The following is a 24,226-nucleotide window of genomic DNA, read 5'->3' on the forward strand; positions in this document are numbered from 1 at the left end:
AATGGCCACACCCCGGCGTATTCCATTCTCGCTGTGCAAATCTGTAGTTAAGACTGGGGGTCGCTACAGAAAAGAGGCCCATTGTTAATATTATGGTCCTAATGTGTTTCTATGTGTTCGCTATAGTATCCGTACCTTATTGTGCGTTTTTATCATAAAGACTTTCAAAATTTTTCTTACCTCAACCGCTGGCTCGTTTGCGGTGAAACTGCACACAGAGCTTGCGTATTATGGTAACTTTTGTATCGTAGCAAGTTTTACAACGGTACTTACTTAGTTGAGCCGTGCGCGATGCAAAAGTGTAATCGTCTGCGTCGAGATCGGCGTACCGAAACCCAAAACACCGAGTTTTTGCTGAAGGGCGGCAGTAGCGCCATCTGTCTTCTGCAGTGGAAACCGTCACAAGGCGCCAAGGCGAGCATATCAAGGACCGCGGGCCCTTTGAATACGCCGTTCCTGCCTTTTCGTCTGCTTCAACTGAAGCGCTTCGAACATTTTCGGCCAACTGAGCGGGAAAAATGCCAGAAACAACTATTTTAACGAGGATGTGCCATTAAAAGAATTTTGTTTGACGTTTTTTTTTTCGTCCAATGACTTTATCAAATTCAGCTTATATGGTCTGCTTTCGCCATAAACTCTATGGCTTTCGTGGCTCTCCTAAAGCATGGAGGAAAAAAAACTAGGAGAGAGTGCGCTCAGCCTCTGCAAGCCATCCTCCTCTGACGCCGCTGCCGAGGGCCCTTTTGCGCACTGACTCTTGGGAAATAGGCCCTCCTCCACAGTTACTAGACTGCCAAGCAGCGGTGTTTTTTAGTGAACGTCCGTGCTCCGATGCAGCGCAGAAGCGCAGCGCCTGTGTTGCAGCTTTGGCGGAATGCGTACCGAGCTCGCGAGGTTGTCTGAAGGCTCCGCGTCTCAACACTTCTGTTGATTACACTCGAGTTTTTGGGTGCACTGTAGAAAACTGCAGGTAAACTTTTCATCAAAGGGCGCGGCCGCGACCTCGTCACTGTTCAACTGTGGTTCATGAAGAGAATGGACAGGAATTCCTTTCGTCGTTATACACACATACGGAGCGTTTATTTCAGCGAGAACTCGAGAGTAGGCGAAGAAACGAGCCTCTAAAAAAGGGCGCAGCGGCTTCCAGAGCGCTCACGGCGGACTGACGTGTTGAACGAGCGCTCCGGCGCGCTGCGCAAGATTCTATTTCTCGGGCAGGCGGACTTCGGCCCGCCCATGGGCCCGCCGTTCTCCGATATTCTCAAGGCACAAGTCGCGCCGCATACGCCAGCGCACATACGCGGTTCCGACGTGAAATGCAGCAGTGAAGTATTTCTCTCTCTCGCTGTCGAGAGAGAGTGCCGGCGGCTTTACGTCTGCCCCTGCGCGGGGTCTCCCGGCCACTGCGCACAATCACTTACAAAAAGCAAACTGTATGTACATAGCCGCGCGCACGTAGCGTCCTGTCTCGGACTAATCGCGCGCGCGGCACACTGCACTAGCGGCCGGGGTGGGACGCCCGGCCGCGTATACCGTCCGAGGTAGCACCCACGGAGCGTTCGTGTCACGCGTGCACTACCTGGAGAAGAGCGAGCGGGAAGTCAAGCCCGCCTGCTCGATGAACGCACAGAGGCTCACCATTATTCTGTGACGGGTGCGCGCACTGCCGCGCGGCCACAGGAGCTCTTCGAGATTGTCCGGGACGTTTCCCAGCGCCCTGCAGGCCGCGACGACGCGGCACTGCAGAAGCGGCACAGCGAAGGAGCATGTGCTCCAATGTCTCCACTGCGCCGCAGTCAGCGCACGCGTCGCTCGGGGACGGTGGCCGCTGCGGCGGGCGAGCAGTTTGCGCTCACCACGGAGCCGTCAGTGAACACAAGCAGATGGTCGCGCAGTTGCTCGTACAGCGAGAGAGCGAAACCGAAACCGAAATCCGGCTAAGAGCTAACGCTGCCTTGTCACGTGAGGGCCTATTTCCCATGATTCTTTCCATTATATTGTTTATGACTAGGCTTCAAGATTGTGACGTCATGCTCCCTCCTAGTTTTTCTTCCTCCATGTCCTAAAGCGTCGGAGGACGACGTCGCGAAGTCCTTAGCTGTGTTTTTCTTGTTTAATTTCGTTGTGGAATGGCGCTACTGCCGCCCTTCAGCAAAAACTCAGTGTTTTGGGTTTCGGTACGCCGATCTCGACGCAGGCGATTACGCTTTTGCATCACGCACGGCCCAAATAAGTAAGTACCGTTGTAAAACTTGCTACGATACAAAAGTTACCATAATACGCAAGCTCTGTGTGCAGTTTCACCGCATATGAGCCAGCGATACCGGTAAGAAAAGTTTTGAAAGTCTTTACGATTAAAGCGCACAATACGGTATACATAAATTAATAAATATTGTTTGCTCGATTCAATATCAATGTTTTAAGCGCTTCCCAGATTTTGCAACAGACCAGTTGAAGGCCTACGAGTCAACTTTACTGTGCGGCAAAAATTCCTGTACCATGTTGGCATGGTCCCACCTTGAGTATTTTGTCGTTAGGAGCAACGCTCGCTTTTCTAGTCCGAGCAGATGTGTGCGCGCTACCTGCGGACGCCTACCGCGCTTTATGATACTCGATCCCCGACTCAAGCACGCTGAACCAGACGTTGTCTTCTCGAAGGAGAGAGATGCGTACTATGACCATGTTTGCACGAACTGCCAGCACTGCTCCTAATTGTGTGTACTGCCATGCAAAAGGAATTTTCGCACCCCAGAGTGAACAGCTCCCATAGAAATCGAAACTCCCACCAGAAGCCGAGGCAACATGCCAAAAAAAAAAAAAAAATCACCGAAGCCAATCCAGTCCAATCCCAGTCGCCAGCTGGCGTGTTTTTTTTTTGTATTGCACTTTGTGTGGCCTTTTCGTGCTGTGGTTCTTCAAATGTGCTGCAGAATTTGTGTGCGCCGGACTTCGTATTGCGCCTTGCACCGCGCCCTGTCAAAGCTGGCACCAATATAGAAGGAAGAATGTGAGTTAAGTCCTTGAAATTATCTTCCAGAGCATTGTGGTGGGGTGCGTGAAGTGCTGTAAATGCTGCTGAGTGTTGTCTGACAACTTCTTCGGAGTGCAGTGGAAGTTCGAGTTCGGCGCAACGGCTTCCGCAAGTGCGCTGTTTTCACGTGACCGCTAGCCTTTCATTCAACCACGGAAACCATCGCTTCGCGCCCATAACTTCCTCTCTGCAGTGAAGAAGTTCTGATATAGAGTTGCATGTCTTTAATCTCGTGATATCGTTGCGCTCATTATTGCGACGAATGGGACCAACGCGCGGAAAGAACTGTGTATTGGAACGACGTATTCTTCTCAGTGGCGGTGGTTCCCAGCATTTAGTTTTTCGGGCTTGTGTGCGCGTGTGTGTGTGTGTGCGTGTGTGTGTGTGTGTGCGTGTGTGTGCAGGGTATAATTCCAAGCTCAACAAAACATGGTCTGCCGATCCCACGTTACAAATGCGCAGAGTACTCATAGCCGTTCAGTGCCTGGAAGTGGATTGACGATGTAGCTACAGCTCTTCGAGTTGCCTTGTTCGCTCATAGAGAGTATTAAGCATTTTGTGGGCACTGGCTTTGGTTCTGTGTTTTCTTTTTTGACATTTCAAGCATACTTCGAACTGGTGCAGTAATGAACCTCTACAAAGAAAAAAAAATAGTAACGCACTTTTACCCTTTCGAGCATGTCGGTGCACTGCTCTGGGAATGCTTTCATTTTTGTAATTGCGCACTTTGGGCTGTACCATCGCAAACTGTGCGTAACATTTTCAACTGTGCTTTTAAATATTTTTATTTTGAAAGACTTTATGCGTGCAATGGTGACACATGCAGTTTCGCCAGAGTTGTTCAATGAGAGAAGTACTGAGACTTGGATTTCGCAGAGATGTGTAGTTGGAGCCTCCACTTGAATTGTAGTGTCCTGCTGTAAAAAGCTTACTGTTTTACGTGTTCTTTTGTTGTGTCTGTGGTTTTGGCACCGATTCATTTGCCTGGCTATAATCTCATTGCTTTTCTGCAGCAAACGGAACATAGCTTTATTGACCTCGCTACCAGAGTGCGAGAGATCGTGTGTTTTTAATGTGTCGGTAACTGAATGAAGTCATTTAAATGGATACAAAGGATTATACGGCCTGGCAGTTTGAAATAGTTGTGGCATTGCTAGTACACATGCTATCTTTCTACAACTGTTTCAGCAGTGTGAACCCAGCGTCAGTGGAGCAGGAAGGTGAAAAGTTTTCTAAATGCAGCGGGATCAGAATCGATGAAGCACTCTCCTGCTTAACAAAGGGGGTAGTTGGCATCACCATCTTGTCAGATGCTTAGTGAGTGCAATTACTGTGTTTGAAGCACCGGTCCGAGAAACCCAGATGTAGACGCTCTGTGCTGCCTGTCAGCTACTCAGGTTGAGTGACAGCTGTGCTCACAGTTTTCACTGCATTTAATTTTCTTGCTCTAATTAACCAGACACTTGTAAAACACAGAAAAAAGTTGAATTTGGTTTGGTTTGTTTGGTTTATTGGGGTTTAACGTCCCAAAGCAACTGAGGCTATGAGAGACGCCGTAGTGAAGGGCTCCGGAAATTTCGACCACCTAGGGTTCTTTAATGTGCACTGACATCGCACAGCACACGGGCCTCTAGAATTTCGCCTTCAAGAAATTCAGCCGCCGCAGCCGGGATCGAACCCGCGTCTTTCGGGTCAGCAGCCAAGCGCCGTAACTGCTGAGCCACCGCGGCGGAATGTTAAATTTGTTCTTTAAAAACAAGCGGTTGTGAATGTCACTGCATTATAGCGGCAGTAACTATTGTTATGCATTAGAATAATAGTGTCACAGGCAAATGTAATAGTTATTATTCATTGTCATGAAATATTCCAATATGGCAGGGGTAGTAGTCAGAGCTGGATGGTGTTTACAGTTCTTTTGTAAGGGTACATTGCATTTATTTTAAAATCATGTTTTCTGTGTTGTGTTCTTAGCAATCTTTCCAAAGCTAGATTACCAGAGTGCTACTGCTTGTAGATACTGATCTGATTGCTGCTTCTGTTTGCATTATTGTGAAAGCAGTTCTGTGCTAGGTCTCACTGACCTGTCTTTTTCTTTGGCCTTTATGCAGCCATCTGGGTACTTCAGACTGGCAAGCCTGGGTGGTGCCTAGCTGATACCTCCTCATCTCTGCACAGACAGGAATGATGCACCTAATAATCTACCGGCCAGGTCACATCATTGGCTTACTGCCAGTCATTAGCCCAATTTATGAAAGAAATTACTGAGTTTTATGCAATTGAGTTATTGTACTGCTGGATATGTGCAATGAAGATCACAACCAAAGAATAGCTGGAAGTGCAGATATGAACTAACAACTAACAACTGCCTCCTTTTGATCAATATTTGTTTTCTGAATTATGCGCTATATTAAAGGATATCAATTACGAACTAAGTATGCCCACATCAGCATGGTTAGAAAGGCAGAACTCGTATTAAGCATATGCGTATTTTAAATGTGTGCTTTGAGTTGGTTTTTAATATCGCAGCACATTTATTGCCCTTATTTACTACAAAGTAATGAAACGCACTTGAAAGAGACTGGCTTTCGAAATATTTGTTTTGTTTCTCTTCTAAACTGGATATTGCTTTTCTTCTAATTTTTCTGTTTGTTCTCTTGATTACCATAGCATATCATACCTTCCTTGAGCAGTGAATTTGGCAGCCGGCGTATGATGATCTCTTAGGTTGTTGGAAGCAAGCTGCCCATTGTCAATGGAGGCAATACAGCTCAGGAAAGCATGTGGATAGGTATAATATTAGTTGCCTGTCGACAGCAGCAGTTGAGTGAAGAAAGGGGGCTCTAAGAGATGATATAAACAGCTTATGTCGTCACCTAACAAGGACTCTCGAACAGCCGAATGTAAAGCGTCCCATTCTGGCCGCCCTCTGTTCCCTATGGTTAGACGAAGTTATACATGTAAAGCAATGCAGGAAGAGACTAGTGATGGGTATGTAAGAAAAGAAACCAGCCCTTTTGTTGGCCACAGTCAGGGATTTGATATACAGCTTTTTTGTGGTTAATGGTGGGTAGTGCAATCCAGGCTGAATTCAAATGCGAACCAAGGAACTCCCTTTTCGTATTCAGTAATATGCATGATGGTTAACTGGCTCATTATTGCTCAGTATCCGACATTAAGTACTCGTTGAAATTTGCATTGTCATGAAGTGATTTTTAGATATGTAGAGTAGAAATGATTATTGTACATTTTCTTTCGCTCATTCTTGTACTTTATGTCTTGCTTGAATTAACAATTTATTCCTGCTTAAAGGAGTAAACACAACTAACTTTTGAGTACCTGTTCTTTGCTTTGTGATGATGCGTAAGACATTATTATACATGGACAATCATGTGGTATGATCACTAAAGAATTTACAGTCGAATTTCCTTCTCACCCTGTTTCGGTTTCAACAGCCGAGCGATGACTGTGACATCAGTGTGTGCTTATAGGTCACGTGAGACGTTAAGAAACTATGATATAATCGCTGCTTTGTCATTTTAATTCACTACAATGCTGAAGCCAGCCAGCTTGTACAGCCTGTATGGCAACAAGTGTATAAGCAGCGACTTGCTCTCTTTTCACATGACCTATAAGCACTCTTTCACGTTACATTCGTTGTTCGGCTGTTGAAACCGAAACAGCATGAGAGAAAAGTTCAACTATAAATTATTTATCGGGCATAAGTGAATACCACCCAGTGATTCATACATAGTAGTGTCTTCCACATCGCTGTAGAGAAGAAAACATGCCTCCAAAATTAAGCGTCTGTACTCTTTGAATAAGCGGCATTTTAATACTAAGCCGCCGTGGTGGCTCAGTGGTTATGGTGCTCGGCTGCTGACCAGAAAGACGTGGCTTCGATCCCGGCCGCGGCGGTCGAATTTCTATGGAGGCAAAATTCTAGAGGCCCGTGTACTGTGCGATGTCAGTGCACGTTAAAGAACCCCAGGTGGTCGAAATTTCCGGAGCCCTTCATTACGGCGTCTCTCATAACCTTAGTAGCTTTGGGACGTTAAACCCCATAAACCAAACCAAACCATTTTAATACTGAACAGCAGAGCTAGCATATGCTCTTCAAAACAGTTTTGGTTCTTCATCATGTTCACTTCTTTATTCTCACAATCCTTGAACAGCTATAAATGATATCCTTTCAGAATGCTACATAAGGGTACACAGTGCTTTCTTACTTTGAATTCTCACAAAATAAACATGGAGCTAGCCTTTTGCCTTGGTTCCGATTAGCACTTTGTACCTTATGTAGGTCATCAATGAGTAAAAATTAAGGCAGGCTCATACTAATAGGTATTCAAGGTGGAAGCCCAGGCAGTATTTGTTTTGGGTCGGTACTCTGCTGTTTTTTCATGAAAACATGCTCTCTTTCAGATGTGATCTTTGTTGCACATGTGGCACGGAAAATAATTTTGATCTAAAATTACTTGATTGTCTCAAAATAAAATGTGCTGGTACTGCTCATGTGCCATGCCTCCTCTCAACTTTCATGATAATTTCTGCAAATTACTTAGGCTCGCCAAGCCGCGGTGGCTCAGTGGTTACGGCGCTTGGCTGCTGACCCGAAAGACGCGGGTTCGATCCCGGCTGCGGCGGCCGAATTTCGATGAAGGCGAAACTGTAGAGGCCCGTGTGCTGTGCGATGTCAGTGCACATTAAAGAACCACAGGTGGTCGAAATTTCCGGAGCCCTTCACTACGGCGTCCCTCATAGCCTGAGTTGCTTCAGGACGTTAAACGCCAATAAACCGACTTAGGCTCGCCAAGAGCTGCAAACATTCAATTCCATATGCTGCTGTAAAAGTGCAGTGACCAAATGCCTTACAGAATTCTTTAAAAAAAAAGCTGTAAAAGTTGCTGATGGAAATAAAGTTAGATTGCATGTGGTGTGCTATTGCTCTGTACGGTTTCTTGCATGCTTACAGGAATAGCAGTAGTTACATCGTGCACGTACGGGCTCTTTTCCTTCCCACCAGGAAATAGAGATCAATGTGTAATACCATTCCAGAGCAATGCAGTGAGCAAATGCCTTACGCAATTCTTTGCAGATTCAAAAGAAACACCCTGCAACAAAAAGAGTGAAAAAGGATTCCTAAATAATTCCCGAAGAACTTTCTAGAGTCATTACAGTGTGTCTCCTGATAGCCACTAGCTGAGCTTCTATAGGCATGTGGTAGCCACTTAGTTATTTGAACTCTACTGAAATAATTACAGGTTCAAAAGCGTCACATTCAATGAAATGAATGCATTCAAATGGATTCCTCTAAAAATCCTTTAACTAGCTTCAAGAGAGAGCTGTTACGGTGTTTCTTTGAAAGGACGTTAGCCAAGTGGAAAATTAGCTCTTGAAACTCTGGACAAAATTCTGTACAGATCTAAAAGAAACATATTACATTCTAAATCGCAAAAGCAATTTTTGTAATGGGGGACTCCGGGTGTTGTGCTTTTTATGTTCCGCGTTTGCTGCCGCTAACTTCTTGGTGGCAATTAGGAATGAACACGTCGAGTCAATGGCATGTTGTGTTCTCTGTTGAGACTATTTTCTTTTTTTTGTTTTTGTTGTTGTTGTTGCCGGAACGCTGGATTTGCGTAGTGTTTGATATTATTTTTGCTTTTTGAATGTTGCCCCCCTGCTTGGTCTCTATGACTGCAGTATGTGTAAATAAATATGCTGGTTTCTGTGGCGAGAAGGGGCAGCAGAGTAGCTTGGGATGTGAATGTGTGGAACACGTTGCCACAACGGTATATACACTTTCAGTGTGTTTCGGCCTTGTGGAGAGATAGAACGTTCACAGTAAACGTGGTTTAATGGCATCGTAGTCGAAATGAAGAAGGAATGGGCTTGTGCAGGCAAGTAAAGCAGGCGGCGGGAGAAAGGTAGGCAGATGAGATTAATAAGTTTCCAGGGATACGGTGGTCGCAGCTAGCAAAGGACAAGGTTATTGGGGAGACATGGGGGAGGCCTTTGCCCTGCAGTGGGCGTTGCCAGGCTGATGAGTTTGACAAAAGTTTTGCGTGATCGTGTTGGTTGCCTGTCTTAATTATGTGTTGTGTTGTGTTGGGTTTTATGGCACATAGGCAGCTAAGGCCAATTAATACCTTGAGTTTGCCTGTGCTAATGCTCAAGCCAAAATGGCAACCCTTCAGAGAAAGTTGACAAAGCGGAGGTGATGGAGGTGAATCAGTTTAGATCGCGCACGTGGGCATGTACTGGGACAACGCGAATGTAATAGTGGATACTCGCGAAAAGGCCGTGTGCTGCGTAGCCTTTTTTTGGTTTATGTACCCATCACAGCTATCAGACGCCATAAACTCGTTCCCATTCCAGGGCCACAGAAGCGCTCACTTACGCTGGCATTCTGCTAAGAAGCCAGCTAGTAAACGTGTTCACATGCAACTCAAACGACATACGTCGAAGCATGCTGACAGAAGCTTTGAGAGGCAGAAGTCGATTGTCTTTATTGTGGGCCTGCGAAGGCATACTCTGTCGTTTTACTTTTTTGAACCTTCACATGTTTGGTGATGAAATTGAAGACATTCTTTATTCAGAGATATCCCGCTTCTCCCAAGGGTCTGTAAGCAGGGGGAGGGGGGTGCAACTTGGAAAAAAGATCTTGATTATTACAGCACATTTGGTTACAAGAGTCCGGTGCACTCCGTTAGGGTTCGTGCAAAAATGAATTAAAGGGACCATGAAAAGAATTAAAAGCCACTTGTAAATGTTAGAAGTGATGCTCAGAAGCATTGACACCAAGTATGAGTCTTCGGAACAGAGCCGGCAATTTATTATGAATTTTTGAAAATCGTGTTTTTTAAAATTCGCGGGCCGCTTGGTGTCTTCGTAGGGAGCAATTCTGAAACCAAAATCGGGAAAACAGATGTCACTAGTCCCATGACGTCGGCAGGCCACCACACGCTGTCATTCGCTAGAGCCGCGGCAGCTTCGACGTCACGGGCACATTTCCGGTAGCTGTGAAAATCGTCTGCTCGAGCTGCCGCGCGACCCCCTCGGGCAAGCGCGAGCGAGGGCATTGCCTTCGCGCATATGGTTTTAATTTACCTCTGCCGCCTCTTTCTATCGCGAGTTCGGGAGCCACTCGCAGTGCCTTTTTCGACCGCCCAAGATGAATACGCCTTGCTGTGTCGTCGGCTGCAAACCCAGTGACTGGCGAGGTGTTGAACTCAGGCATGTTATTCCTAGAGACGTGCGTGAGCGAGCAGCCTGGATGGAGCGCATCGGACTGCCAGCGTCGCAATCCAAGAAAGCGCCGAGACAGGAGAGACGCTGCCAACGCACACTGCTCCTCGGGAGTGCGACAACCGGAAGTTGTAAACATAACGTCAACGAATGACGTATTCATGGGCGGAGCCCAGTCCCGGAGCTGTTTTCTTTATTTTTTTATGGTGCCCCGCGCGTACGAGTTGAGGGGGAGAGGAGGAGGGTGATTTTTAATCGCCTATAACTTCGTTGTTATTGATGCTAGCTCAAAAATTCTTGCGCTGGAGTGACGAGTGATGGATTGCCTATCTTTACATAATCTCAATTAATTTGTTTCATGGTCCCTTTAATGTAAATGTTCATTCACCGAACCGAATTTTTTCACTGATTTCACTTAGGAATCCCTTCATGGAGCGGCTGGACGTGTAAAGCATTTTTAATTTTTATTGACCATGAAAGCAGACAGGTTATATACACCTTGACTCTTTGCCAAGGCTTTCTTCACCCATAAGTTTATTTTTATTCTATTTCTGCAAACCGTAGTGCTCCTTCATTTGCAGCTAACAATTTCAATGTTCTGATCGGGATTTTTTTTAAGAGCACAGGGTAAGCCCTATACTTCCCATGCATTTTAGGCCATGTTGAGGTACAGTCTTTGTCAAAACTAACCAGGCTGCATGGTTTGCTTCTAGCTTGTACAGTGGAGCCCTTACAGCTTTGCTGAAGTTGGAATGGCCGTTAAAGGTAAGGCCTGGGGGCCTTCTTACCTTCTAATAACTTTTGATCTTTAGGAAAGGCACAAGGGCTGCACTGTGCAAGCTTGAAGCAAACCATGCAGCCTGGTTACTTTTGACAAAGACGGTACATGTTTCTCACGAACAAATAGGAGTACCCTTGTAATATATATATTATTTTGTTCCAAATTTCATGCACTGTTTACTGAACTAGAATAATTGAAATGTGTTCAAAATTTGATTTTTAATGGAATTTCTACCTGTAGTACATAAATTATGGCTTTCTTTGCTCATTTGAAAAATCAAAACGGAAAAACTGCTGAGTGAAATTGCTTAATTCTAGTTCAGTAGTTTTGAACACTTATGTAGATGGTTGCAAAAGAAAATCTGCTGTCTATCTTGGAAGACATTGGAAATAACGGTACCTTTGTAAGAAATAATATATTGAGATAATTGAGCCTAAAGTGAAAAAAGATGTGAAAAAGAAATTTTTACTCGCACAAACACATTCATAGTCATTGATTTAATAGCCCCCTGCTTCGTAGTCCTTGTTGCAGTCATTTTTTCGCTTTTGCGCTTGTCGTTTTGCTTGCTGGGCCTCTTTTGTGAGCTGTCTTGTTGCTCGGTCTGCTAAGTACATACGCTTGTGGTCAGCTTTCCTCAGCCACTTGATGGTGTTGCGCCCTGGGTTCAATGCACACGCCTTCAAAACGTTTGCCCGTGTGATGCTACCATCATTAAATGGAAGAACAGCGTCCAGTGCTGCCATCCTTAGCATCTGAAGCCTAACAAACACATGCACTTTGTCACAATTTTGATGAGCTCAACACTGCCACCGCACTGTCTACACACAAAACTCTTGTGTAATTGCGGCACAAATGCCATCCATGTCCATTAAGGGATATTCGCTGCCGCTCTGTAGCACATCCTCTTCCTGGAAGCACACAGAAAAACTTGAAAGCTTCGATGCCGAGGAGCTGGTGCGTTCAGCGTCTCATTAGGTCGCAGACTTCCTTTTGCTTTTTCACGATGAGTGTTACGGTTGCCGATAAATTCACGCCTGACAATGGCCTTCTTTGCCCTCGGCATCTCAACTTATCAATAACAACCAACACCGGCACAAAGTACAATACTCATCAAAAGGGAAAGCACTCGGACGCAGCTGCATGAAAGTCGCAGAAACATGGAAAAAATGTGCGCAGCATCTCAAGATTGTCTTGGCTAAAGGATGGATGGGTGGATGATAATGGCTTTACCCTTGTTGACGTCCCCTCTGGGAGGGCTGGGTGGAGTTCTGTGCACCTCAAAACCAAGTGCCCTATGGTCTCCGCTTCCGTTTTACAAGCAGAGCCCAAAATATCCACTTCTTCAAATTTGGACCTATAAGTTATTGTTCTCAGAGTCCCTGTCCTAGCCTCAAGAAGCAGTGAACTGCCCCGCGAATTATCGAATAACCGTTCTTTTTTCATGTCTTGTTTTCGGGTTCTATTTGTCCGTTTTGTGTTAATACTTTTTATGTATAGATACTTGTACACCTTTCTTGCCCACCTTGTTCTCTCCATTTGGGTTAGTCTCTGATCGTATTTCAGTTTGCTGATTGCCTCCCGAACCTCGAACGACGCCCAACCCATATCTCCCTGGACTCCCTCATTCGGAGTGTTCCCATGGGCTCCCAAAGCTAGCCTTCCTACACTTCTTTGTCTGGCATCTAGACTTGACTCTATTTTTGATTTCATGCATAGGACTGCCTTTCCAAATGTGAGGCCCGGTACCATGCTTCCCTTCCATACCCCTCTAACCACCTCATACCTGTTATAGTTCCATAGTACCATATGTTTCATAATATCTGAATTCCTTTTTCCTTTATCCTTCAGAAGCCTCTCATGCTCTTCCAGATATTTTTTTCCTTCATTTAACCATACACCTAGATACTTATAAGTTCTCATATGGTCTATCATAGTGTCCTGTATTTCTGGTGGGTCTTCCCTCTCATCATTATGTACCATTATTCCTGACTTCTCTCTACTGAACTGGAGTCCTAGCTTGTTGCCCTCCTCACCACAGATCTTAACTAGTTCCTGCAGCCTATCTCACTTGGCTCCTAGTAGTACAATGTCATCCGTATACATTAGTCCAGCCAGCACTTGGTTTACCTTCTGACCTTCCTGCATATAACTCTTGCCAACTCCTACCCTACTCTCTTCCAACCTCTTTTCCATTTGACTCGCGTATACCATGAAAAGTAGGGGTGATAGTGGGCAGCCCTGTCTTAGCCCTCTTTTAATTTTAGCTGGTTTTGTAGTTTCTCCCTCCCAGGTTACTACCACCTCATTGTCTGAATATACACGTTATAGGTAGTCAACCAGATTTCTATCGGCACCATATCTCTTCAATTGGTCCCAAAGTTTTTCCTGATTCACATTGTCATATGCTCCTTAATGGCTAAAAATGCCATTCTAGAGGCCTCCGACTTGCCTTAGCTATCTCTATACACTGCGTTATGACAAATAGATTGTCCTCCAACTGTCTGTCCTTTCGGAAACCGTTCTGCAACTCTCCCAAGATCTCTTCACGCTCTGCCCATTCTTCCATTCTCATTTTCACCATCTGCATTGCTAGCCTGTATGCAACTGATGTGACTGTAATTGGTCGGTAGGATTTGATGTTGTCCCTGCTTCTCTTGCCTTTGTATATTAGTCTCATCCTGCTCACTTTCCAGTCTTTTGGAACGTCTCCTCCCCCTACTACTTTTTCAATGATCTGTCGTAATTTCAATTTGCTTTTTTCGCCTAGTATGGTAATTAATCTCACAGGTATGCCGTCTGGTCCTGTCGCTGTTCCGATGGGAACCTTGCCTTCTATTCTGTCTCAGTCCCCTGCTATCTTCTCCCTAAGCTCTTCCTCGCCTGTCCCATTGGTATCCCTGTTCTCCTCTAGTCCGCCCGCCACAGGCTCTGCAAATGCTGCTTCGATTGTTTGTCTGATAAATTCTTGTGCTTCCTCTCCCTCTATCCTTTTTCCATCCTGTGTGGTTAGAGTGTCTAGGATGCTCTCTGTCCTCTTCCCTTGTAGCCTTATGTGCTCCCAAAACCTCTTTGCAGCATTCCTATCTTTCTTATTTACCTTTATCATTTTCTGCCTTCCCTATTTTGGCTTGGACTAATGCCGCTGCCTCCCTTTTGCTCTCAAGGTATTCATTCCATTTTGCATCGACTTTGCCTGGTGGGGCTCCCCTTTTCTTTGCAAATCTGTGTTCCCTAGATGCCTCTTGTTGTCGCACTATGGCTGCCTTCACTTCCCTGTCCCACCAGCTTTTTGGTGTGTGTCTTCTCTTTCTTCTTCCCTCTTTGCTTTGGGCCTTCCCTAACTCCCTTTGAAAAACCCCCACTAGGGCATCTTTTGTCCAGTCCCTATCCAGCCGCTTGGATACTATGTCTTCAATGTGCCCCAACACTTCCTGCAGTTGTGCATCAGTCAGGTTATGTTTGCTTTCCCTCCCTTGAGTTCCTACTGCTGGTATTGCCCTGCCAAATCTAATTTTGATTCTCCCGCAAGGGCACCTTGTGTAATGAGGTGTTGGTGCTTGGCGCCACCACGGACCCTTAGCCCCCATACCGAAGCTGTCATCCGTTCCGTGGCGATAGGTTGAAAGGTGGAGGGAAGAAACCTTGAACGGTGGCAGTCGAGGAAGTGGTCAATCCTCGGCCGATGGGCCGAGGACCAGGCGGGGAGTTCGGGACCTTCCTCTGCGTATAAGGGTGAATCAGAGGCGACAAAGTATGAGGAACCCTTAGCCAGTACATGCCGTATGGAAAAATTTGCAAGTAAATCTGATCGGCCCCCAAAAAGGTGTCGCACCTAACACCCTAAAAAGGTGTGTAGGCAAAGACAACAAAGCAAAAAAGCAGTGAACCGGAGATCTCCTTGTAGAAATTAACACAAAAGTACAGAGCACCAAACTGATGTCGTTTCAGAATCTTGGAGAAACAAGTGTACAGGTAACCCCGCACCGCACCCTGAACCACTCAAAGGGCGTCATATCTGAATATGAACTCCTACAGAGTAGCGATGCGGAAATGGAAGAAGAACTATCTGAACAAGGAGTTACAGCAGCCAGACGAATAACCATCAGGAGAAACAATGTTGAAATCAAGACGAAACACATTGTCTTAACCTTCAATACCACAACTCTGCCTGACTCCATCCACGCCGCATACCTCCATTGTAAAGTCCGCCCATACATACCAAACCCGAGACGATGTTTCAAGTGCCAGCGCTTTGGACACAGCATGTTGGCTTGTCGCGGTAAACCAACTTGTGTCACATGGGTAGAAGACGCACATACAGAGGAAAGATGCGAACGGACACCAAAATGCATCAACTGCAATGGCGCACATGGCGCGTACTCCAGGTCGTGCCCAGTCTGGAAAACAGAAAAACAAATCATAACTTTGAAGACCACAGAAAACCTGTCCTACCTTGAAGCAAAAAAACGCGTCTCTTTCCAACAGAAAGGGACATACTCTGAAGCGGTGACGCGGGGACCGTTGCTGCCTTCAGTTTCTGTCGGCACACAGGTCGATCCGAAGGACCTGGGGTCGACAACCAAGTCCCCACCACAGAAGTCGGTGACACAGTCCACAGGGCTGAAAATTTCGCGGGAAGACCACTCGATCCTCGCCGGAGGACCTCAGGCCCCACTTTCAGCAGCGGCATCCTCGGCGACAGACACCCAGGACAGCTCTGCTGAACTGGACCTGTCGCCCCACCCCTCTAAGAAGGCAACTGCTGGCCCAAGAGACTCTGCCGCTGGAGCAGGGACTGGTTCAGCGGTGCCAACAAAAAAGACGAATGCGAAGGCCACGGGTCATCGCAATCAAGAAGCATCCTCCACGTCCACCGTGGAGGAAATGGATGTCAGCGAAAGTCCGCCGACATCTAAAACACACGCACCCGCGGCGTCTCCGCGGAAATCCAGCGCCACGAAAGTGGCGATGGATTCAACTCCTGGCTCGCCACCGCTGCAGCGGCGGCGAGACTCCCTAGAGAAGAAAGGGAAACCGCGAATCACTGCTGCTGAGAATAAATAACTTTCCCCAATCCCCAGCTTATCACAATGGCGTATATAATACAATGGAACTGTAGAGGTCTACACAGAAACTACACAGACATAACTGAAATGCTGAAAACAATGGTGCCTACAGCTGTGTGCCTGCAGGAAACAAACCTTGGGCCACAGCACACAAACATCTTTAAAAAATATAATATTTTCCGGAAAGACCGAGTACAAGCTAGCCGACTCTCGGGAGGCGTCGCTATCATAACGCAAAGTGATGTCCCTGCAAGAGAGATATCATTAAAGACAAACTTGGAAGCGGTCGCAGTAAACATCATTAGCCTTAAAACGATAACAATATGCTCTGTGTACATACCACCACACAACACAATTGCCATGCGTGATCTAGAAGAACTTCAAGAGCAGTTGCCTGAGCCATATGTGATAATTGGGGATTTTAACGCACACTCCTCATTCTGGGGAAGTGAGCATACTGATTCCAGGGGTCAGCTCATCGAGGATTTTATTCTTTCGAATAACATATGTTTAATGAATACGGGAAAAGCCACGTACTGTTGCCCCAGCTCTGGAAAAATGACCTGCCTCGATTTAGCATTTGCATCTCCATCGGTTTTAGAGCGCAGCTCTTTGGCGTCCGTTCCTGGGTTTCGCGTCGTCGTCGGCGTCGGCCTCGTAACCAGCTCCGCCCCCCTTTCATCCCCCCAGCGCTATCGGCGTCAGCGGCATCAGTCAGTCGCTGCTATCTCTTCCCTCCTCCCTTTATCGTGTTGTCCGCTTGCTGCGCGCGCTTCTGCCCCCATCGTTTGCCGCTGGGTGTACACGCCGCCCCCTCCCCCCTCTTCCTGCGAGTCTCCGGTTGTCAAAGCGCCGGCTCGAACTTAATTCCTTTCTTTGCTCCTCCTCCAATGCAACCCCTGTGCGGTGGCAATCAGAGAGCCAGATCGGTGGCGGCGGATCTGTATATGTGCACCGCCCGAGCCGAAATTGCGAATACGTGTGAAAAATAAAAAAAAAATTCTGTGATAGCGCATACATGTGTTGCTCGATTTCTTTGCCTCAATCTATCGAAAAGGTGAAACAGCTTATTTGCTGCGCTCAAATTTCGCATTAGGAAGTAACGTAATCGTCGGTAATTTTTTAATGATTTTATTTGGGATGTTTTAGACGACCCTCGGGGAAGTGATCACTTACCTGCGGTTTTAAAGCTAACATCAACTAGTCATCCTGTCTAGGAAGCCACGGCGATGGAAAATTCACCTCGCCGACTGGGCACTTTTCAGAACGAAGGCCACACTAGAAAAAGAATATGCCGAAACCCTTACTATAGAAGAAATAAATGAAAAATTTGTCACATGCTTAATATCTGCAGCAATAGAAGCCATCCCACAAACGTCTGAAATTGCACGAAAAACACATAAAGTTTGGTGGTCAACTGAATGCTCATTGGCTAAAAAGCAGCAAAACAAGGCTTGGGGCAACCTTCGCAGATATCCCACTGCAGGAAACTTGCTCATCTTCAAAAGGGCTAGAGCCAAAGCACGATACATTAGACGCAACGCAGAAAGGTCATCATGGCAACAGTACATATCCTCCATAAACAGCTCAATATCATCCAAGAAAATGTGGGAGCAGGTGCGGAAATTCACTGGAAATTTTACCCCATTCACATTTCCAATGCTAACAACACCCGGTACTCAGACAACATTAGAAGAACAAGCCAACATATTGGGTGAGCATTTTTCCACAGTTTCAAGCTCATCCAACTACACACAAACATTTCAAAAGCACAAAACAATAGTAGAAAAACAAAAACTTCCCTTTGGAACATGCATACACGAAGACTACAATCAGCTTATTACAACGAAGGAACTAAACACGGTACTAACATCCAGTGAAATGACAGCACCAGGCCCAGACAATATACATTATGCCATGCTTGCTTACCTCTCTGAGAGTGCCATAGAGGCTCTCCTAAAATTTTTCAATAAAATATGGATGAGTGGTGAAATCCCCCCAAGTATGGAAAGAAGCAATCATAGTACCCTTCCTAAAACCTGGCAAACCACCAACTAGTCCCACCAGCTACAGGCCAATAGCACTCACTAGCTGTATAGCAAAATCATTCGAAAGCGTACTAAACATCAGACTAACCTTCATACTTCAGTCCCAGCAACTTTTAGATATACACCAGTGCGGTTTTAAAAAGACATGTTCCACAACCGATCACCTCGTTTGCTTTGAGAACACAGTTCGGGAAGCGTTCATCCACAACCAACACTGTATCGGGGTCTTCTTCGACATGGAGAAGGCTTACGATACCACGTGGAGGTTCGGTATCCTCCGTGACCTAGCGGACCTAGGTATCCGCGGCAGGATGCTGGACTGTTTGAGCGACTTCCTAAGCAACTGTACATTCAGAGTCCGCCTAGGTGCAACCTTCTCCAACACTTTTATTCAAGAAACTGGCATACCCCAGGGGTGCATCCTCAGCACAACCTTATTCATCATCAAAATGAACTCCATAGGAAAAGTAATCCCAAAATCCATAATGTACTCAGTTTACGTAGACGACCTCCAAATAGCATGCACGTCATCCAGCATACCTACCTGTGAGCGACAGATACAAATAACAATAAATAAACTGGCTACCTGGGCAGATAGAAACGGATTTAGATTTTCCCCTCAGAAAACAGTAGCGGTCCTGTTCTCTTTGAGACGAGGCCTACAGGCCGACCCCGCACTATATCTAAACCAAACCCAATTACCTGTCAAACAAGAGCATAAATTTCAAAGGATAACTTTCGATAAAAAGCTCACATTCTTGCCACATATAAACAGCTAAGAGAAAAAAGGTTCTCAGGCCCTCAATGTACTGAAACTACTGTCAAGAAAACGCTGGGCGTCTGATAGGGCATACCTGCTACATATATATCGTTCTCTGGTTCGCTCTAAGCTGGACTATGGGTCCATAGTATATGGCTCAGCAAGACCGTCCTACATAAAACGACTGGATCCTATCCACAATCTTGGTTTAATGTTGTCTTCCGGTGCTTACAGAACTTCACCAATAGCAAATCTATATGTGGAAACGAATGAACCTTCCTTAGAAGATCGAAGAACTGCACTAACTTGTACATACATCCTCAAAATCCTTTCTCAGCCCAAACATCTCTGTTATCCAATTGTCACGAAATGCCCATCCCGAATACTCTTCAACAAGCCTCACGCAGTTAAGCCGTTGCTCTTGCGCTTCGAAGAAAAATGCCAAGCCCTGAACATACTAAATGAAATTAAAAATATTGCCCCAAGACACGAAGCGTTACCACCGTGGTACACTCTCCCCACAGTGTGTGACGTCACACTAACATTCCTCAGGAAAACCTGTACACCACATGACCATATAATACAAGAATATCTAGCACTACAAGAAAAATACAGAAATTACACTGCATTTTATACTGACGGGTCAAAAACTCATGCTCATGTAGGAAGCTCAGTAATACAAGGAAAAAATGAACATGCAGTACGACAGTTTTCACCGCGGAGTGTTATGCTATTAGTGTTGCGGTACAGAAAATAACAAATGAAAACTTCAAAAATAGCATCATTTATACCGATTCACTGAGCGTCCTTACAGCATTAAACTCCAAAAATGCGCCGCCGCGGTGGCTCAGCGGTTATGGTGCTCGGCTGCTGACCCGAAAGACGCGGGTTCGATCCCGGCCGCGGCGGCTGGAATTTCTTTGGAGGAGAAATTCTAGAGGCCCGTGTACTGTGCGATGTCAGTGCACGTTAAAGAACCCCAGGTGGTCGAAATTTCCGGAGCCCTCCACTACGGCGTCTCTCATAGCCTTAGTCGCTTTGGGACGTTAAACCCCATAAACCAAACCAAACCAAAAATGCCACGGAGCCACTGATTGGAAGCATCATACACAATATAGTAAAGGTCGCAACACAAAAACGTGTTATAAAATACTGCTGGGTTCCCAGTCCCGTCGGCATTAGGGACAATGAGAGGGCCAACATGTGTGCTGCAAAAACCAGAACCATGGAAATAAAAAATGTGAATTTGCCTCCTAGGGATTACATGAAGTTAGTGCATAGCAGACTAAGAGCCAAGTGGCAAGCTTGGGAAAATGAAGGACACAACAAGCTGCATACCATGAAGCCCATTTTAAAAGAATGGAAATCATGCCGCCATAAAGAGCGTTTTATTGAAGTAATTTTATGTCGTTTACGCATAGGTCACACGCACATCACCGCCGCCGTGGTGGCTCAGTCGCTATGGTGCTCGGCTGCTGGCCCGAAAGACGCGGGTTCGATCCCGGCCGCGGCGGTTGAATTTCTTTGGAGGAGAAATTCGAGGCCCGTGTACTGTGCGATGTCAGTGCACGTTAAAGAACCCCAGGTGGTCGAAATTTCCGGAGCCCTCCACTACGGCGTCTCTCATAGCCTCAGTTGCTTTGGGACGTTAAACCCCATAAACCAAACCAACCAAACACGCACATCACCCATAACTTCCTATTAACAAAAAAAGACAAGCCTGTGTGTGAAATGTGTGGTGAGTAGCTTACGGTAAATCACATTTTAATTTCTTGTTCGCATCTCGAAGAACTTAGAAAAATTTTTTTACGGTATTTTACAATGAACACATTCCATTTCATCCCGCATTGCTTTTAGGCGAGCAAACACTTGTCGAGTTTTCACTTGTTTGTAAGTTTCTAAAGAAAGCCAATGTTTTAAATCTATTATAATGTAACCTCTGTACACTTGACATAACTCACTTCATCTAACCTTGTGTTTGGCACATGATAGCCATAGTTGCTAACCTTGTGTTCATCTAACCTTGTGTCATCTAACCTTGTGTTTGGCACATGATAGCCATAGTTGCTTATGCGCCATAAAAACCCATATAACTAACTAATTTTGATTCTTCTGTGGTCGCTTCCCAGGCTTTTCATACCTTCTTCGTCAATTTTCATGTCCCTTAACCTGTTGTACAGTTTGTGGGACATTAGGCAATAGTCAATAGTTGAGTGCGAGTTATTTTTTTACCCATGTTACTTTCCCTTCGCATTTTGTTTCCGTATTAACTATTACTAGATCATGGACCTTGCAGAATTCTCCTAGCATCTTCCCCGTTGCATCTGTAGCTCCGTCAAAGTATTCCAAGTGAGCATTCATATCTCCCAAAATGGTTATTTCCCGATGCGAGCCTAAGTCCCTGATGTCTTAAGACATACATTGGAAATGCCCTTTATTCTCCTCACTCGACTCACTCCCTGTTTTCAGGCATACAAACCCTATTATTGTTCTTAGACTCCCCACTATGCCCTGGAGCCATAGATGCTCTCTGCAGGTCTCTCTTACCCTTTCCCAATCTTGCCCCTTTACTAATGCCCCCAGGCCTCCACCTTTACAGTCTTTCTCTTTTCTGTTACACCCTATCCAAGTGTGACCTGCAATGTGTGGCGGTTTTTCCATGTCTCTCAGGTGAGTTTCCGCAACCCCATATACCCCAATGTTTTCAGATTTTAGTTCTTTGATTTCATCCCGTTTAATTCGACTTCTTCCCTCTTGCATGTTAATGAACCCAACATTGAGATGCTGCTTCCTTTTCGTTCGCTGTGCCCTTGTCCTGCCCCTCCTCCTTTCACCTTTGCTGTCTACTCCTTGGCCCTCGGGTATCCTGCATGCCTGTAAAAAATCCAGTGCCCTATGGCCCATCCTCTTCCCAACCTGCCAACCTGCAACTTCGCGACTGTTTAACACTTTTTTTGCCGGGCGCCCCATGTTTCTCCTGAGCAAAGGGGACTGCCCCATCAATATACGCTGTCTACATGCCCGAGATGAAAAACACCCTCAAAAGAGAAGACACACCCGTCAGAACAGTATCCTGCACGTCCAAGACCAAATTACACAAAAAAGGGAAGGAGAGAGAAAAAAAAAGGAAAAACTTCTTAAATAAAGGCCTAGCACAAGGTTCACGGCTAACCCTTCATGGGTCCAGTGCTAACCTACTTCCCGTTCGCTAACTTCAACTCACTGAAACCTACTTCCTAATCTACTTTCCTAGTCCTACCACCTGTTTAAATGTGCCGCCGCTTTCTAGTCCATAATCAACCCCCAAAAAAACAAAAACAAAACATAGATGGTACTTAGCTACGAATGGATCGATGCTGCGACGGCTCCCCGGTTTTTTTATATGTAGCTTATTTCAGAAAAGCTTTGAAATCAGGTGGTGGACTTTTTGGTAGCAAAAATTGACGATAAACGCGGAGGGTATCTGGAAAAGGGGCATGGCCGCTCACTACATGGTTTCGGGAAAAGCATTTTGCAGCCTAACATATGGCTTTCTGAGGAAAGTGCGATCATGTAATATGTGTAGAAAGAATTGAACTTCTCAAAGTGCAAAAGAAAAAAAAGCGTTTTTGGATGACAGGCCTTTTCAGCTGCACTGTTAAGGGCACAGGCTAAGGTAAAATTAGAAAAAAAAACGTTTTTTTTTTTCTAATTTTACGTTACCCTGTGCCCTTAACAGTACAGCTGAAAAGGCCTGTCATCCATGCCCAACTACTTTGCTGGAAGAAGCTAAAGAGCATATGCAGAAGACTGCAAGACATCCTGAGGCATGTGTATGAAATATATAGCACACAGAAAGTGGCACGAGACAAATCGAACGTGTGAAACGCAACATTCTCTAGAGTTCAATAAGCACTTTCATCTGGGCGGGTTGGTTCATAACAGCAATTAAAGGAATAAACTTGTGCAAAGGGATTGAAGAAGAAAATGAAAGAGACCTGAGGACAGGACAGACTGCTCTGTCCTGTCCTCACGTCTCTTTCGTTTTCTTCTTCACTCCCTTTGCGCAGGTTTATTCCTTTAGCTGCTATTCCCTGAATTGGCTCTGCTACTAAAAGGGCTCCTTCACTGCAAGTGCTGCTTATTCATGTGTAGTCTGTGCATATGTTCTTCATGTGAAATTCACATCAAACATCTATTCCTTATTCAAATCCAAAGAAGTGAACGTATCTGCACCCTAGCTGTGGCTGCTTGAACCACGAAAGATAACAGTGTATCTGTTTCCTGCAAAAATGGCAAGGAATGGAGCTGAGGACTACTGACGTGCAAGACAGGTATCACTTCAGTTTTCTTTCATGTGGTGATCTCCTGATGGTGTCGGCCATTTCTCATCGAAGTGCTGTGGGGTCGAGAGATAGTTTGCAGAGCATGTGTTCAATGAAGCCGCAAAATTTCTTTAAAAGTTCTAAGTACTACTTGAACACCATCATATAAAGGAGGCCACTCACCTTTTGCAGTTAATATTTTTGCTGTATTAGTGTGCATTTTGAGGCCACCATATTCCAGGCAATGAAAAACTTGATTGACGAAATGTACACGGTACAAGTCGTGTCACAATTCCTTCACAAAGTAAGGTGTTTGGCATCCCTAATTGCCACTGGCTTTCACACAGGTAGTTCATAAACTGATAATTTGACAGTCACCATCCTGCAGCATAGTATAGTTTGCATCTACATTGGTAAATAATACATAAATTTACCCTAATACACATAACTAGGGCCATGATCCACGTATGAGTTAAACCTGTGCAGCATACAGTGAAATACCACCAGAATGAATGCCAATTTATCAGTTAAACATTTTCTGGAACCTCATGTCCATCACACGTAATATCTGGTAGGCTGTAGTTTGGCTTCATAACTTCAGAATGACTTATGCTGTCAAGAAGACTTCATGCGACTGTATGAAAGCTGATATCACTTTAATGCCCTTCAAATTTCTTCTCATTTAGATATTTAGCTTACTACTTTCAGTGTGGTTGCTGTTTGTATTCTGTAGCTCTGCAAGGATTCACATCAGCAATGTTTTTGTATTGGTGCTCTGTAATTCGTTCAGCTGAGGTTTCATTGTGCTTCGATGTTCACCAGTATTGTGTAGATACTGCGGGTGGAGATTGGTATGCATTTTCTACACTGGGCTCAAAGAAGTGTGATGTTTTGCATGTGAATGTGTGTAATTGCTGTGAAGTAGTGGTTGGAATGATTGAGATAGGCAAGTGCCATAAGACAGTGTAATTTTTTCAACAGTAAATACCAC

General features: G+C 45.4%; 1 protein-coding gene across 5 annotated transcripts in view; it reads left to right on the forward strand.

The window, feature by feature from the left end:
* Positions 1-24,226, forward strand: part of LOC149354218 (uncharacterized) — a 213,227-nt gene that overhangs the window by 153,219 nt on the left and 35,782 nt on the right. The window contains exons 1-2 of one of the 5 annotated variants that reach the window (XM_089583177.1): positions 2,871-3,007; positions 5,140-5,240. The exons of 1 other annotated variant lie outside the window; for it this stretch is intronic. In XM_089583177.1, coding sequence (XP_089439303.1) covers positions 5,213-5,240 — 28 coding nt within the window. In that variant the 5' untranslated portion in view covers positions 2,871-3,007; positions 5,140-5,212. Of the gene's footprint in view, positions 1-2,870; positions 3,008-3,706; positions 3,781-5,139; positions 5,241-24,226 lie in introns of those variants that run through there. 3 more of the 5 variants (XM_089583179.1, XM_089583178.1, XR_016291238.1) reach the window with 3 other exon arrangements.

Source organism: Amblyomma mixtum, chromosome 3, assembly GCF_055824585.1.
Source record: "Amblyomma mixtum isolate Tamu chromosome 3, ASM5582458v1, whole genome shotgun sequence".
In the NCBI taxonomy this organism is placed as follows: Eukaryota; Metazoa; Arthropoda; class Arachnida; order Ixodida; family Ixodidae; genus Amblyomma; species Amblyomma mixtum.